At 34.2% G+C, this 17,113-nt stretch overlaps 5 protein-coding genes across 6 annotated transcripts in view; 3 read left to right on the top strand and 2 right to left on the bottom strand.

Annotated features, from left to right (window-relative positions):
- LOAG_06594 (hypothetical protein) lies at window positions 1-327 on the top strand (the record flags this gene model as incomplete). The annotated part of the gene is made up of 1 exon (XM_003142130.1): window positions 1-327. A coding segment is annotated over one exon (327 nt), but the record flags the coding sequence as incomplete, so codon positions are not given.
- A 1,614-nt stretch (window positions 328-1,941) lies between these two features.
- On the bottom strand, window positions 1,942-3,211 carry LOAG_06593 (hypothetical protein; the record flags this gene model as incomplete). Its single annotated transcript, XM_020447185.1, has 6 exons — window positions 1,942-1,971; window positions 2,096-2,221; window positions 2,304-2,372; window positions 2,557-2,799; window positions 2,957-3,022; window positions 3,188-3,211. The coding sequence occupies 6 exons, from the start codon at window positions 3,209-3,211 to the stop codon at window positions 1,942-1,944; spliced, it is 558 nt and encodes a 185-aa protein (XP_020302560.1).
- A 430-nt stretch (window positions 3,212-3,641) lies between these two features.
- Window positions 3,642-7,194, top strand: LOAG_06592 (the record flags this gene model as incomplete). 2 transcript variants are annotated; one of them, XM_020447184.1, is made up of 8 exons in its annotated part: window positions 3,642-3,894; window positions 4,164-4,290; window positions 4,609-4,838; window positions 5,322-5,481; window positions 5,556-5,681; window positions 5,773-5,935; window positions 6,059-6,263; window positions 6,734-7,194. In XM_020447184.1, 7 exons carry the CDS (start codon window positions 4,192-4,194, stop codon window positions 6,891-6,893), a joined length of 1,143 nt encoding a protein of 380 aa, XP_020306360.1. The 2 variants fall into 2 exon arrangements, with proteins under 2 accessions (XP_020306360.1, XP_003142176.1); XM_003142128.1 differs by having other exon boundaries at window positions 3,733-3,894; window positions 4,164-4,355; window positions 6,734-6,893.
- A 409-nt stretch (window positions 7,195-7,603) lies between these two features.
- LOAG_06591 (DNA topoisomerase III beta-1) lies at window positions 7,604-14,628 on the top strand (the record flags this gene model as incomplete). The annotated part of the gene is made up of 21 exons (XM_020447183.1): window positions 7,604-7,700; window positions 7,913-7,980; window positions 8,182-8,319; window positions 8,665-8,748; window positions 8,969-9,030; window positions 9,600-9,756; window positions 9,963-10,091; window positions 10,189-10,290; window positions 10,433-10,591; window positions 10,916-11,029; window positions 11,103-11,202; window positions 11,339-11,423; window positions 11,506-11,646; window positions 11,875-12,022; window positions 12,136-12,291; window positions 12,880-12,964; window positions 13,129-13,244; window positions 13,321-13,426; window positions 13,654-13,774; window positions 13,903-14,107; window positions 14,422-14,628. The coding sequence occupies 21 exons, from the start codon at window positions 7,604-7,606 to the stop codon at window positions 14,626-14,628; spliced, it is 2,580 nt and encodes an 859-aa protein (XP_020302559.1).
- Window positions 14,629-16,453: 1,825 nt separating this feature from the next.
- Window positions 16,454-17,113, bottom strand: part of LOAG_17367 (abnormal cell lineage protein 42) — a gene marked incomplete at both ends in the record, with an annotated part of 7,788 nt that continues 7,128 nt past the window's right edge. Inside the window, one exon of the mRNA XM_020450028.1 lies at window positions 16,454-16,798. Coding sequence (XP_020306359.1) covers window positions 16,454-16,798 — 345 coding nt within the window. The remainder of the gene's footprint in view (window positions 16,799-17,113) is intronic.

The following is a 17,113-nucleotide window of genomic DNA, read 5'->3' as shown; positions in this document are numbered from 1 at the left end:
ATATATATATTATATATATATATATATATATATATATATATATATATATATATATATATATATATATATCGCTTGACAATTCAATTCCTAAGAGGAAGATCCTCGTATTTCAAACATCAAATGAATATTACAATACATATCTGTCATGTCTTCTTACAATGCCATCAAATGCAAAAAAATATGGTCACATTTAATCAGGCTAAAAGGTTAAAAGATTTTACTTTACATGTGTTACTTTACATATATATATATATATATATATGTACAGTTATGATTTTGAAGTACATTACATGCTGGCTGTTTCAATTAGATACTGCCGTAATGTAAATGTTTGTGTTTCACCAGTCGTAGGTTCATTTACGTCATATTTTTTAATTGAAGAGTCCTACGTCTGAACGCATTTTTAATAACGATTGGTGTGTGTTAAAACTTTCCCAGCTATATTTTTTCATTTAATAAACACCAACAGATCCATAAGTAATTAGTTAGAGGTGTAAGCTAGCTAGGCGTCTGCGTAGGTAGAAATTCGAAACTAGAACAACGTCCGTTGTATCATCCAGTGAAATAGTTACGCTCAAATATGATTCAAAAGTTTTATTCCATAATTTTTTCGAAGCATCTTAACGTTTTAAAAATGTGCACTGTCGAGTTTCACAATAAAGAACGAAATTTAGTGCTAATTAACACATAGATTCACGCAAGTAAACAACAATTCATTTTCAGTAATGCCACGGGGGAGAGAGGGAGGGGAAATCACAGCACTAAGAGATTGAAGCATGGTAAGTCTTTTCAGAACAAGATCTGATCGAAATGATATCCATAATAAAGGCAGAAAGCATTGAAAGGCTAATTTATTCATCAGACTATCTATACTTGCTAAATCGATTCTGAACTTTATTTCAATTTTAAACACCTTATGGATGTCTATTTTGTCTTCACGATATAAAAAATGATATAAGTCAACCAGCAGAGAACAGAATTCGCAAACGAGGACTTTCTTCAATTCTGCGAACGTATCCGTTGCGCATATATGTTGAGCTTTTTTGGTCTCTTTATTTGCGGTTTTTTTTTTTGTTTCATTTGTTGAATTCCATGTCAAACAAGTCATTGTTTAGACCGGCAAGTGTCTGCAAAATGTATACCAAAATGTATACCAATGTATACTTCTTTCTACAACTCCACTCCATTCTCCTTTAATATTCATTTTAAACTCCATAAAAAGAATTAGAGGGAGACCGCTAATAGAGAAGCCATTGGTTAATCCACTAACCATTAGATTTTTTTCTGCTTTCAGAGTTACAAATCTAAAATTGTGTATGAGAGAGCAGCTGATGATATACAGCAAAGTAGACGATAGCCTTTGAAGAAAGTTAGTTGGTTTTTCGGGCACTCTCATTCCTACAGTTTCTCCTTCAAACTGTTTAGCGGATAACTCGAACATTTTATTTTTGTCGTTAAACTATTTCAAAGGTAAATCATAGCTTTTGCGAGAAAATTGGACAAATTTTTCAGTTTTTTTATTAGTTTCCTAACAAACTTTTATGTAATAAATCTTATTCAGGAAAGCTAACAGACTATATAAGAGAAAACTTACAATTTCTAGTTGAAAATGTTGGATAGTTTTGTTGTTTTTCTCTCTTTTTTGATGGGAAAAAGTAATAAAGAGACTAAACTGGGAGAGGTGGAAGAAAAGAGACATGAAAAATAAGCAATATTAACAGTACTGTTTCTTGTTCGTTTTTTATTCAAGCAGAATTTCGGTTATTCTGTTAAAAGTTAATGCATAGAATAATGATCAGTTTGAAGCTGAAAAACAACCTAAGCTCTTTGGTGCATCTTTCAAATGGTGGGTTTTTTTCTTTTTTTGAAGAATTCAAGCTATCACACAATTGTATGAAGCTATGAGAACACAGTGTGTTTAAGTGAAGACGAACAAACCTGCTACTGCCAATCTCTAGGCAATTCAGTTTCCTGAATCTAATCTAAGATCGGTTTCGTCTAACTCATTTAAATCATTCTCATTTGCCGTATTCAAAATGTTCCATTTCGTTGATCAGTAAAAACAAGTAACATCACTCTAGATTAAATTACCTACCTGATACTCTGGATCTTCAGCCTTTGCCTTCTTAAAATCGGTTGGTGCCTTTATAACTAGCTTCTTTTTCGGCTTATGCTCATCCTCCTTGCCAAACAAATCCTCATCATTTAAGCCAGCAAGTGTCTGCATATTAATATTCATCTCACTTTTCTTAAGCAAATAATTTTAAATGCTTTTGAAAGGGTTGCGGAAAAGTTCAGCAAACCTGATACTGTGGATCTCCAGCATCCGCCTTTTTAATTGCTGTTGGAGCCTTTATCACCAATTTCTTCTTCTAGAAAAGAAATTAACTGGATTGTAATCCACTCCAAAATATACAGCCATCCCAAATGAACAGGGTAACTCAATCATTCTCCGAAACATTTCTCACCTACATTTCCTTAGACTGTTCAACATTCTGTTCAAAGGAACCTTCCATTTGGTTTGATACTTTCAAAGGTGTTCGAATGAATTGATACCCCTGAGACTTTCTCGCCGATTTCCCTATCACTTTCCTTCTTTTCATTGTCACTTCTTTTTTCTTCCTCCGCCTCTTTTTTGTCTCTCTCCTCTTTTTCTTTCTCGCTTTTCTCTTTCTCACCTGATTTCTTTTCCGGTTCACTGCGACTTTTTTCCGGTTCACTAGTCTTCTTCACATGCTCGTCTTCCTTCAAGTCCTTTCTCCTGCTTTTTATTTTCTTGTTATTCTTTTTTTCATTTCCCTGGAAATTTTAACCATCGGTCTTGATTTTCATTTTCATCAGTTTTCAAACTTCATTTCTTTCCTCTCAGTATTTACAGTTTCCATTCCAATTCCCTACCAATTTCAATTTTAATTGCCTTGAAAAGGTCTTATTACAATATTAACCAATGATGCACATTTTGATTTCCAGGGGCGGCTTTCTCTTTGGACTGCTGGACAGGAGGAGCTGGTACGGATAGCTTCTGAAACTCGTCACTTTTCGAGTTAAAAAATAACTTTCTCTACGATTTTTTTTCTTCTGAAGGAATTCCATCCCAGTGGACCCAGTGGTTTCACCAGCCCAGTGGAAGGTTGAAAGTAGACCTGCCTCTTTATCTCTCTTCATTCCCCGGGGGGACACAACTCACCTTTCTCTTCTTTGGCCAACACATCCGTTCCTCTCTCAACAAACCATAAAAGAGAGAGCAACCGATCTCCACACTAATACAAAATCTGCAAAAGACACACTGTCATCTCTTATATGTCCCCTTAATTATGCTAATTTCACCTTTTCAATTTTGTGAAATATTTACCGCTTTCTATAGAGTGAAAACTAAAAAGTATGGCTTTGTTTGGGATCTCTATCACTCCATTTCACATGATTATGGGGCATACCTGCTGTGCATCTTTTGTTGCCAGCTATCCCCTACATGACTTTTTCATCTATCTCCTTTCCAATCTCTGAGATCGTCAGGATGGTCTATATTTTCAATTTTTCTTATCATTCTCTGCACACAATCTTACTGATCTGTTTGTTCTCCGTCGTCTCCAAGTACAACATTATCTTTCACACCACCTTATCGCCACTATTCTCATTAGCGTGTTTTAAGAGTTGGAATGCGAACCGTGGGCAGATAGCTGTGACTGGGAATCTGCAGATTAAGAGTGTGACCACTGACAGCTGCCCACAGAAATGAGGTGTGACAGCAGCTCAGATGACCTCATTCCCCTTTGCACTGTTTGCACTCGACACTTGAGAGGATCGAAAGAAAGTGGAAATGTAGAAGAACCGTTCAGTTGTGCACTTTGTTTTGGTGTATTGGATGATAAGTTTGCTGACGAAGTGGTAGCTGAGGTAAGGCCTTCCTTTAAGTATTATTATATAGTACGTGCACGCTGATATCTAAGTATTGCAGTTTAATTGTGAATTGAAGCCTGAATTAAATCAAATTCTAATCTTGATCAAGTCTGTTCGACTATTATGGCGAAGTTCTCGCCGCGTTTCATAGCTTTCGAGATTTTTTGAATGAAATGAGTTTCGAAAAACTTGAAGAACTTCTGTGTAGGTGTAGAGATTCTTTGGGCTGCTAATTAAATGCTTTTAAACTGCAATTAATTTTTTAGGCAAAGAAAATATACGAAAGCAGTGGCTATGATTCGAAATCATTCTTACTTGCAGTCAATATGCCTGTTACAGCGATTCTTCGGGAATCATTATATGAACTCGCTTATCGAGATCCATCATCACTTGGTACGCTTTCTATGGTTCCTTTTAAATTACGCATTATCAACACCTACTTGGAAAGGATTCGCAGTGTTCGTCTAACTTTTTTTTCTTTTTTTTTATTAACTTTTGAAGTGCTTTGAGTTTTTTTGATTATTTGTTCAGTATTTTTTTTCTCAAAATTTGTTCTTTGTTTTGTTAGTGGTGCAATCTTACTCAGTCTGTAGAATTGGTGTATTCAGCACTACAATTAAAAACCGTCCGTTCAAATTCATCAGGTTCACAGTACCAGACAAGTTTTCATTATTTTGTTATGTGGATTTTTGTTTGTTTTTCTCGTTGCAGGCTACTGGTTTATCACCATCATTGAATTCGGATTTGACCCTAACTTTTACATTTGTTAATAACGAATTTAACAAAAGCGATGTTGATTATTTGATGAAGGAATTTCCCAGTGATTTCCAAATATCGCGGAAAAGATTGAGATATGCTAGCGTGGATGATACACTCTTGTCAATGTATACAAAGGTGCGGGTTGCAAACGTGACACACAAGCTGAGTCGAGACTATGCATTGTATAGCTTTTGGTTATTTATATTTTTTTGAGTAGTGATGTGATACTTGTTCGGTGTGGGTTTTTGATAAAGGTATCAGGGACCATAAGGAAGTTCTCATTGACTTCTCAAGCATATTATTTCAAACATAACTTACTCCAACTTTATTCTGTTAATTTAAAGTAACCATGAGAACTAACTGGTATCCGTGAGAGAAGTACTTTTATAATTTAGTAGAAAACAATATGCTTGAACTAGGTGCTGTGTGATAATATTCATGTTTCATCCAGAACCATAGAAAAAAAAAATCCATGATAATCGCAACCTCAAATGTATGCATTTGAATCCGAGAATTATATTCATCCTAGTATATGGTACCTAGTCTGAGATGTTATATACCTTATAGCATTGTCCTATGTCATTATCAAATCTTAATGTTACAAATGTAGTTCCATATCTTATCCTGTACTTTTTATTTGTTGATTCTTCAAAAGGAGATTGCAGGACTTACAAAATGGCGTCACCCTCGACACCATGTTATTATACAGTTTCATTTGAACGTAGTCCATTGTTCATAGCCGGGCGATATTGCAAATTTTCCAGAAACATGTCTCAAAGTCCATGGTCAGCTTCAACTAATATAAGGAAAATTACTGGACACTCAGTAAGTTTATGCATCAAATATTAAAGAGAATCTAAAGGTCTTGGAGATTTAGATATGAAATTCAGTGGTTTTAGGTGTCGGAGAAATTTGAGGCACCATTTATCAAGGAAACTGGATGTGATGTTGCACGTTTTGTAGCTTCAGGACGAGAAGATATTGATGTACGAATGCTCGGTAACGGAAGACCATTTGTGTTGCAAGTAATAGTTTTTTTCGTTTTGTTTTTTCAAAAATCCTAAGGTAAATTGGAATATAAGTATACCGGTATCGATCGGTATCGATTCTTTTCAGCTAATCAATCCCAAAAGAATTTTTTCGTTCCAAAGACATAACTTGAAGACCACATTAAAACGTATGGAGGATAGTATTAATAAAAGTCTTGATGTGAAAGTTGTTCCCGGTTTGAAGCAGATCACGTCAGATCAAGCATCTCTGATAAAAAATGGTCAAGACGGTAAGCCTCTTCAACAAATTTTATGTATTGACGATATTTGGAAAAAATAGTTTGGAGAAAATTTGTATAATATAGAATTATAACTTACCTTAGTCGCTTTCATAATCTCTATATTTGTTTTAGAAAGGCGAAAGTTATACACCGGTTACTGCTATAGTACACGAAAAATTGACGATTTTGCGTTGAAAGAACTTTATCATAAAGCACCCATTGAAGTGATTCAAAAAACCCCTGTGCGGGTACTGAAACGTCGTCCCTTGCTCGAAAGACGAAGGATGATATTTTTCATAGCAGCACTCAAGTTGGATGATTATCATTTCCTAGTCAGGTAACATGGAGACCTTTTTTAGCTCAAATCGTTTTTTCAGTTATGGAATATGACGCAGTAGCTAAAATGCCTACATTTGAAAAATAAAAAGTTCAAACTTATCCAGTGTACATCAAGTCGCAGTTAGCATACTTTTGTTAACAGAAACTTATGTTTATTGTAATTTGATGTAGCCCTACTTTTTTTGTTAACTTACGTAAAGCACTTAGCTGGTTCCAGTTATCTTTAAGAACATTATGTTGATAGAAAGTAGCCAGTTTCAGGAATTAGATTTTTGATATTCATTTATTGGACAGTCCTTCTCAGGCTAGAATTAGTAAAGAATTGTTGTGTATACATAATAATGGTTGCTGCAAATGATAAGTTTTTTCTAATGTTTTATTTTTTTGCTGATTAATTGCTTTACTCTCATGGTGAAAATTCCTGGAATCTCTTTTAGGAAATTCCAAAGAGTTATTTTACTGTTTCAGAATGGAAACACAAGCAGGAACTTATGTAAAAGAATTCGTGCACGGCGATTTTGGTCGAACTCGACCATCACTAGCTGATTTATTGGGAGTTGAATGTGGTAAAGTTGATATACTTGAGTTGGATGTCGAGGGCGTTGATATGGAATGGCCCCCAAAGTGAAACAGCTCCTCATATTATTGTTTACCTTGCGATGTAGTTATTCATACACTTATTATTGAGTACTTATGTGTCATTGTTTTTAGAAATTTCTCCTTCTGTTATGCGATACTAATTGACTAAATACTTGTTTGTGCTATCCTTAGGTAATCTTTATTATAGCCAAGAAAACATTCCATATGTCAATTGTGGTTATTTCATGATGAATTACGAGCTCGAGTAGTACTGTCATCGATATAAAGCAGTGTACGGAAGTGTTCATTTGTAGTTTTTAAGTAAATTCCTTTATTATACTATTTCCTCCTGGAATTTCGTAATTTACTCATTGAATTCAAAACACTATTGTTTCATTTTGATTTGTTGCAATTTGCAGTCATAATTTTTTTGGTGGCAATAAATTCTTGTTCCAGAATATTGGATGCATGACGAACGCTTGGTCGCTAAAGCATTTTGAAAATTATGTTATCAAGTCATGGAGTGCTTTAAGTTTTATCAGTAGCCAGTTCTTCCCTGTTTGCAATAATAGTCCAAGCGTGTGATCGTTCGTTAATGAAGATTCCGGGCCAATCCATGGGTTGAAATATGTTAGAGGACTTTGTTATATCGTTATTCAAGTAGTTCATGAGAAACCGGAATAGTAACTGTTAAGGAGGTGTAACCAGACATGTTTGCAGTCTAGAGATTGGCGGAGGAGGAACGGGATAGGGGTGGATATGGCCCCGCTGACGGTAATGATGGTGGCCGAAAAACCGATGCTTGCTGAATCTATTGCAAAAATCCTTGCTGATGGAAAAGTTGAGAAAAGAAAAGGTGGAAGTCATACTTATCCTGCTTTTTTTGCTACTTTTATGCTGGTACCATTTCCAATTCTTTCGTTTCCAGACCTGATAAAATATAGAATTTCTATATCCTTCTTCCATGTTGGAAGGCTTTGTTGCATTATTCCTATTGTTGTTTGTTGTTTCTATTTTTTCTCGCATTCTCCTTATTTAAAACCAAAATAGTTCCCTTTATTTCTAAAGGTTGGAACAATGTTTGTTCGGTTTCCGAATACTGTGGACAGTTCCAAGGACAGTCAGCTCTATTCAAGGTAAATTTATATTAGTTGAAAATAAAGATTACTGGTAAATCATATAATGCTTTAATGTTTTTGGTTTTTGTCAATTATCATTCATATGGTAAATTCCTTTCTTATTTTCCTATTGATACTTTATGGGAAGACAATATCAACTCCAAATCCTTCCTGTAACTGAATTTGAAATGGGAAGTGAGTATTAAAATTGTATCTCAGGTAACAAGTACTTGTGGTCACATAATGTCTTTGGATTTTCCTTCAAAAATGAATAATTGGGAAAAAGTCGATCCAGTTCAGTTGTTTTCATCGTCAACCGTGAAAAGGGAAGCAAATCCAAAAATGCGAATGAATGAGGTTACTTAATTTTCTGAAAATGCATTTACTAGTTGTCGCTGTTAATAGCCATTGTCGCCTTTAATAATAGCCATTGCCTTTAATACTGAGTTCTATTCAAATGGGAGGAAGGATGGATGATGGAGAAGGCGAGTGGAGGAAATGTAAGAATTCAAAAATACCTTAAAGTGAAGTTTTTGACTTTTTTTGTTTTGACGAATACGACGAATATATCATTTCTTGAAGTTATTTTCCTTAATGAATAAAGGAAAGATATGATTAGAAGTTTTCAGAATTAAAAATACTCTTTGATATAAAATACAACCTTTTGTTGTTCTTTTCCGTTGAACAAAGTAACTTTTGCAGTATCTTGCTTCGGAAGCAAAAGGTTGTGATTTTCTGGTATTATGGTTGGATTGCGATAAAGAGGGCGAAAATATTTGCTTTGAAGTTGGATTTTTTTAATGATAATTTTCCAGAGTACTTAGTTTTATAGTATTCAGTCTTTTTCCGGATTATCGAAATGGTCTCACACCATGCTCGCATTCCGCAGTTAGCCATTTGAAACCAAACTGTTAAGTTGAATAAACAAGGGAAGCAAAATCAAAAGACGTGAATGGATAAGATTTAGTCTTCTCAAAAGGCATTTCCTGGTTGTCGGTATTGTTAGCCACTATCAACTTTAATATTGGGCTCCATTCAAATGGGAGGAGGAAGAGGAGGTGAAGGAAGGTTAGTGGAGGGGATTTAGGAATTCGAAAACACATTGATCAGAGTGAATTTTTTTTCGTTTTGACAAATATAGTAGGTTTCACTTCTTGAAATCATTTTCCTTAATAAGCAGGGAAAAGATATGGTTAGAAGTTTTCGGAATCAATGCTGAGGAGCTGCATTTTAGTTCTTATAGAAGAATGTCTGGACTTTTAGAATTAGCATTACACAATCTTCTTTTCAGAAAAAGGATATCAAATTCATTTCTGTGTTAATGAGTGTTACACATTGTTAAATGTTAATGAGTGTTACATAGTATTTACATTTAGCGCTATCTTTTCAACTAAAATAATCCAAGGTTTTACTATTTTCTTAAATTGGCAGGTGGTTGAAGCTGTTAGAAATTCAATAAAAAGCCAAGAACAGGAGATATTATGGGAAATATTTATAGGTATATTTTTTGATCTTCTTTAAAAATAGGAAACTTTGTATATATTTTGTCTTTGTTTTCAAACTGTTTTCTGGTTTAAATTACCAAATAAGCAACCTTTCTAACGAAACTTTTCCAAACTAAATGAAACTTTTTTCAGGGCGCATTTCTCAGCCATCACTGCAAAAGATATTAAGTCGGCAATGCGAAATCTTGGTCGTCCTAATATCAATGAAAGTTTATCCGTTGATGCGCGTCAAGAATTAGATCTGAGGATCGGTTGTGCCTTCACACGCTTCCAAACGCAATATTTCCAAGTAATCATTCTGCTATATTGTGTTTAATCATTCTAGTTTTTTAGTCAATTTAATGGGTATTGATTAGCAATGTCTTAATTTTTGCACTTTGTAAGTTAATTTTCTTTGATGGTGCAGTTAAAGCTTAATATATTCCCTTAATTTATATTCCTTAGGAGAACAAGCATGGACTGACAATTTACCGAACAATTTTTTGCGTATTTCAGGGTAAATATGGTAATCTTGATAGCACAACCATATCATTTGGTCCATGTCAGACACCAACATTAGGATTCTGTGTAACTCGCCATGATTTGATTACGCAATTTGAGCCAGAGTCATACTGGGTTTTAGAGGTACCTTTTTTCCAAGTTTCCATTCTTTTTAGAACTCATATTGCACGTTATTCAATTTAGATGGTTAACATATTTTTGATATGCGGGAAAGTTTTAGACAGTCTTCGAAACTTCAGCAGGTGATAATTTAAAACCGATTCATGCCAAAGGCCGTATATTTGATAAAGATGTTTGTCAGCTGTTCTTTGATCGAATCAAAGTTCGTTTATTTTTATTTCTTTGAATGTTGTTATTTCTTGCTTATTTAACTCGTCTTTTTATGTGATACACAGTATAATTGTTATTTCCATTTGAGGGTTTTTTAGGCTCCATATCATGATTCATACTGCTCAGGTTTTCAGAAGCAGAACCAAGGTGTTGTTGTTGATGTGGACAGTTCGGAGTTCCGAAAAGAGCGTCCACAAGCTCTCAATACTGTTGAATTATTGAGGGTTGCTAGCAGTGGCCTAGGTCTCAGTCCAGCACAAACAATGAATACCGCAGAATATCTTTACACTAGGGTATGTATATTTTTCCTTATTTTAATAGCCTTCATTCCTTTGACGGTTTTTATTATATGCCTAAATTTAATTAAACAAGGTTGAATTCACTTCCACTTTCCTTGGTGAAGTTTTTTTCTTTTTTTTTTCTAATTAACAGAAAGAAATTGCAAACTCTTTTAGAATGATGGGTTGATCCTTTTCATGTTTGAATTGTGGAGTGGGTGGATAAATTATTGTTATCACCAAAGATTTTTTCACTTCACCTATACCTTTGGTTATATCATTTTCACAAAGAGTAGGTAATATTGTAGTATTTATTGCAGCTTGCTTTTTGTTTTTCAGGGTTTTATAAGTTATCCACGAACGGAAACTACAGCATATCCTTCAAATTTTGATTTTTCTGAAGCCTTGCGACATCAACAAAACGATATTCGCTGGAAAGATATTGTAAAAAAGGTCACTTCATCTTACTTAATTATAGAATGGTGGCTATAAAAACACGGATTATAGTGTGATTTTTTTAATTTAGTTGTTATCAGAAGGAATAACAACGCCTCGTAATGGCGAAGATAAAGGTGACCATCCGCCGATATCACCTTTGCGTGGCAATGATGGTTCACTCACTGGAGGTTGACTTCTTTAATTTCTCCTTAAAATTGTCAGACCTGCAAAACAAACCTTTTCAAGCACTTTGTGGATTAATATTAATCAAAATGAAGTCATTCAAGAATATCAGTTCACTTCCTAATTGCTGTACTTGTTTAGATGCTTTAAAAGTATACGACTATATCGCACAGCACTTTATTGCAACATTGATGAAACCTTGTACATATCTTGTCACGAGTGTAAAGTAAGTTTTACATTTTATAATTTATATCACAATCCCACTCTGCTGTCTCAAGTGATTCATAAGCAGTATATAATTTTTCAAGAATCGATATCGCAAACGAAGTATTTATTGCAAAAAGTAAGTGTATTATCAATTTGGGTTATACAGAAATTATGGTCTGGCAAAAAATTGAGGAAGACCCACAAAATTATAATATAGTCAAAGGCACAAAGGTCAATTTAAAGTAAGTTTTGATTCTGATATTATGTATTCAAACTTCTTTAGTAATGGAATAATTGAACATTTTTGTTTGACTTTGTAGGATAGTAGAAAATCACAGTAGAGGGAGTTGAATTTTTGTTTGAAAAAAGAAAAGATGCCTAATATTATGGCTTTGGAAGTAGAGTTAAAATTCAGCATATCAATTTTTATTCATTTCGTAATATTTTACTTCTAAAGAGGATGATTTAAGAGATGGAAAAATATGTGAGTACGCAACAACTCCACCGGATTACCTCACTGAGTCAGAGTTGATCTCATTAATGGAAAAACATGGCATCGGGACGGATGCTTCTATCCCCGTTCACATTAGCAATATTTGTCAGCGGAACTATGTTACTGTAAGCTTTATCGAATTAAAATACGATTTTATACTTTTTATGCTGCGTTTCAATATCTACTAATTTACGTATTTCTTTCAAACTCAAATTTCAAATTACTTGCAAGCCTTTAGGTTGAATCCAGAAGGCGTTTAAAACCAACAAAACTAGGCATTGCGCTTGTACATGGCTATTGGAAAATAGATTCGGAACTGGTATTACCTACAATGCGATCTGAAGTTGAAAGTCAGTTAAATCTCATAGCTAAGGGATATGCCGATTTCTGTTCTGTAAGTAAATGATTTATATTGTCGTCATTTTAGAACCAAAGAAAAGTTTAAAGGGTCAAAGCAACTGATGTAACATGGGGAGATGAAAAGAAGTCATATCCAGTTGCACAATCGTAGGGTATTGATTGCTGGCAAGATTCAGTGTCTCTTGAGCGTCAGTCCTTAACGATCGATAGAACTTTGTAGTGAGACGAATACGTACCATATAATATCTTCTGTTTTTCATCTATTGCGGAATGCCTTGCGTTACCCTTGATTTCTTCCTGTCACTGAACAGCTTCAACCTACTAAATTTTTTGGTTCCAAAATTCCAATATTTTGATTTAATCATTTTAAAACAGTAACAACTCTCCGAATATTCTATTTAAAAGAATATTTGCGCAAAAATTGCTCTTGGAACTTGAAATAGCCGCAAATTTAGATTTCATTGCATTACATATGTCTCAAAAACTATAACTGGGGAGCTATGGTTTTTGACATTCACATACATTTTGTTGGACTAAGTGTCACATTTTAGAATAAAATAACTAATAAAACTTTGTCACTGAGTTTGTTCACCATATTCATATTTCATATGCATATTTTCAGGTCAAAAATCATGTGCTTGAGAATTTTCGCCTTAAATTTATCTACTTTGTAGAAAATATTGGTCTTGTGGATTCTCTTTTCGAAGGTAAAAAGAATGTCTATCATCATTTGCAAACGTGAATCTAAAACTGCTAATGCAGTACAGTTTATGTTTAAAAAATGATAGAATCAATATTCTTATTTTCACATTCATAATACAAATTAGGGGATTTTAGAATTTAAGTCGAAATTCTTCGTGTATTTATTTAGATTCATTCACATCACTTGCTGCTTCGGGAAAACCATTTAGCAGGTGTGGAAAATGTCGACGTTTTATGAAACTTGTTGCTTCCAAACCACAACGTTTGCATTGCCCAAACTGTCAGGTAATCAAGTAAAAATGTCAGTTAACATTAGCGGGACTCGATGAAAGAAGTGGTATTACTTTCTACATGATTTTAGGATACGTATTCATTGCCTTCTGCTAAAGATGGGCTATTAAGGCTTCATGGTGAAAACAAGTGCCCTCTGGATGATTTTGACTTGATTTACTGGCAAGGTCCTGGAGGTGAACCATTTTTTTAAAAAACTTGAATGAATTTTCTAAATAACTGATGTTAAGAATGACATATTATGCCATTATTTGTTTCAAGTCATTAATGGAAGCTTAAAAGAAAATGGACATCTGAATAGTAATTTTAATAGTGATGAACAGGGATTAGTGTTCATTAGTGCATAAAACTTTACGTGGCGAAAAGGGCATATTTGTCTGAATAATATTTGTTGTACTTGCAGGGAAATTATCGATGTCATATGCACTTTGTCCTTATTGTTATAACAATCCGCCATTTGAGGGGATGAGAAAAGGTTCAGGATGTCACGAATGTTCTAACCCTGTGTGTCCTCATTCGTTTCTGTAAGTCAGAACAGTTGTTAGTTACATAATGCATAGTAAATAGGAAATAATATTGCATTTGTTGCAGTTTCCAGGCCTAAATCACATGAAAGTTGAAACTTCTAGAAGTTGGTTACTCTGATTTCTAGAACGTTGGGAGTGGTGCAGTGTCCACGTCAGTGTGATGCTGGTCATGGAGTATTAGTATTAGATCCGCAATCTGCACCAAAATGGCGCATTTCTTGTAACAGGTGTTCCGCTGTTGTCGCTGTTTTTGAAGGTGCACTGCGCGTTAAAATTCTTGCCAAGCAGTGCATGAGTTGTGGTGCACAGCTGTTTTTTGTTGAATATAAGGTAATCTTGTGTATAGCACTTGTCATATTATGAAATTTGCAATTAATTATATATTATGAAATTTATAATCAATTAATTCCAAGTCGAGAAAAAAAGAAATTCTGGATTCGTATTTAAAAAGCTTTAACACAAAAATTGTGGTTATATTTGTTGTATTAAATTGCGGTCATATTTTATTGTGGTTATATTTATTGAAAAAATAATTAGCTTTTTTTTCAAAACGCAGATTTTACAGCAGGAACTATTTTTGTAAGTGATTTCTGTTTTTCTTATGCAGTGGCTTCGGAAAACTCTCCTATCCATACTGTTTGCAGGATAGGTCACCCTTGCCGGAGGAAAGAACCACGTATAGAGGTTGTATTTTTTGCGACAAATCCATTTCACATTTGGTAAATTTGAATCATGCATATAGTGTTGAGCAGCCTATTCAACGGCGACATATCAATGTGCGACAAAAACGCGGCGCTAGTGCATCGATGAAATCGATGAAAAGTCGCGGTCGAACTGCACCGAGGAGATGATATGATTTTGATTTTTTTTTAATGAACTCAAGTATCTCATTATTTTTTAATAGATGAGCCAAATTATTAATTGTGAACTATTAGCTGATGTGATTGCGTTGTGTCTTCCATTTTGGTTATATTGCCAGATTTATTTCATTTTAATTTTATTTGGTCATTAAATTTAGTAACTTTCTGTTTCTTGCTTTCTTTTTCGTCAACCCGAGCCCATCAGGAGTTCCCGAGATGGTGGTAACTTCCAATTTAAAATGATGCGGGAGAAAACTATAATAACTTTGTTGTTTTTTTCTTATATACTTTTCTTTCTTCAGAAAATGTTGAAAGAAGAAAAATATAAATCGATGGGTCTAGTTTCAACTGTCATTTATGCGTTTTTTTTTGTTGTAATTTGTTAGGAGATAAGGAGAGACTTTTCATATCTTTTTTTGTTCCTTGTCTTGAGTTCTTAGTAGCCCCTTTCTTAATGATCAGTATTTTACTCCTTACCTTTATGAACTTCATTGTGTTATATAATAAGCATTAGTGTATCACACTCTTGTTCCCCTTATTTTAGGAATATCTGAAATTTGACACAAGGCCGAAACAATTAACTGTATTTATAATCGATAGTTTAAGGTATAGAGCAAAACCATGCTTTGTGGATCTTGCATATTCCTCGTGCCTGCTATAATTTCATGATAAGATTTTCCCACCAAAAAGAAGCAATATTCGCTTAACGTAATATTCACGAATCACTTGGATACTCAATAAATAGCGTTGACAATAGAAAATATGAAAGAACTTAGTATTGGCAGCATATAAATAAAGTCACTTTGAGGCAACGGTACTTGCATTTCGCTGGCAGCAGTTGTTTTACAATACCAGAAAAAAGATTGAGAACTATAAAAATCACAGTAATAAATGAGGCGATACACACCAGTACAAACTACAACAGATTTTAATGATTGAAATGAAAGGAAAATTTACCGGAAAAGCCACATTCTTTCAATTTGAAGTATTCAAATAATTTACTGCATGGTAGTTAATTAAGCTCGATATTAGAGGTGTGCTGTAACTGTCCCCCAGACGTTTTCTCAGTTTTTGGGGGATCGCATTTCTTATTTCTCATGACTTTCAAGTCAAAAGGTATAGCATCATATATATAACTACAACCAGGAATAGAGTGCCAAAAAGAATAAGAGGGAGAGGAAGAGATGAAAAACTGGAACGATATTTCAAATTACAGGAGGGAAAAAAGAAACGGACAACAAATACACAATCGTTCCAGAACCAGAAAGACGTCGGTGTGAGAATTACGCGCATTTTAAATGTAAGTAAATCTGAAATAAAAAAATAAAGTCCGGATTGTTCATTTTTCAATGAATTGGCATAAGTGTCTCTTTCAGTCCAAGTTACTATAGCTTACAATGTTTGGCTATGGTTAGCTAGGAAGAAAATAAGGGATAAAAAACGAGGGTTTCCGTAACAATGCTAATTAGCAAACAGCCTAGCGTCTTGAAATAGTAGAAAGTAGCAAAACAATTTCGTAATTCTTATCTCGGTTACCTGTATTTTCAAGATTTACATCAATAGGTATTTTGGTCTTTCTTATCGGAAAGTTTTTAGGAATTAACCGCAACAAAATTGAAATCTACCCGAAGTATTCAAAACTCAGGTATTTCCACTAAAGTTGCTTATTTCCTTTAATAAGTCTGTTGACTGAAAATAACTGCACATTGGATGAAAACAATCGAATAATAGCAAAGATATCAGTTATTGGGAATAAATGATACTTGAGAATGGTTTTTGACTTTCAAATTCAAAATTAAATTTCGCTAAAAATTAGTTAAAATGAAGTCGTTTCCTGTAGCAACATCAGTGCATCAGTAACTTCCTTAACTGGTGAAGTAGCAAGCGGAGAATGAAATCGTTTTTGCTCCAATTGTTGCTGCGCTCGTTGCGCCATATTCATCAGCCGTGCTGCACAGGTTTCTCCAACTTCTTCAGGAGCACTGTTATAGTACTCTGTAGTTGGACACCATTCCAGAGTCGTGTCTATCGGATTTCCGGTAGACAAATAACGTTGTACTGTTCCCGCTGATGGTGGTAATGCCAAGCTGTTGGACTCGAGATGTTGTCTTTGCTGCTGTGATGAGACTGTTAGAGCAGTTTTTATAACGGAACGGTGTTGCTGTTGTTGTTGTTGTTGTTGTTGTTGTTGTTGTTGTTGTTGTTGTTGTTGTTGTTGTTGTTGTTGTTGTTACTATAGCTGTAGGACTGAATAATATGCTTGTTTTTGTAAGTATTCTTGCTAATTTTATAAGTTTTAAGTAGTTAAGCATTTTATAAGCACCTTTCTTTTTGAAACAGGGAAAGGGATAGAAGGAAAGGAAATAAATTGGGAAATTTCTTGTTTCGATTAAGAAATAGCGGTCATTTTTATTTAATTAATTTTCACAACCATTCATCACTGAAATTTTATTTATATTTATTTGAGAAATTTTTT

The sequence above is a fragment of the Loa loa genome (genome assembly GCF_000183805.2).
Source record: "Loa loa unplaced genomic scaffold supercont3.66, whole genome shotgun sequence".
Taxonomy (NCBI): domain Eukaryota; kingdom Metazoa; phylum Nematoda; class Chromadorea; order Rhabditida; family Onchocercidae; genus Loa; species Loa loa.
Note: the sequence above shows the minus strand (reverse complement) of the source record. Positions and strands in the feature narration are given on the sequence as shown.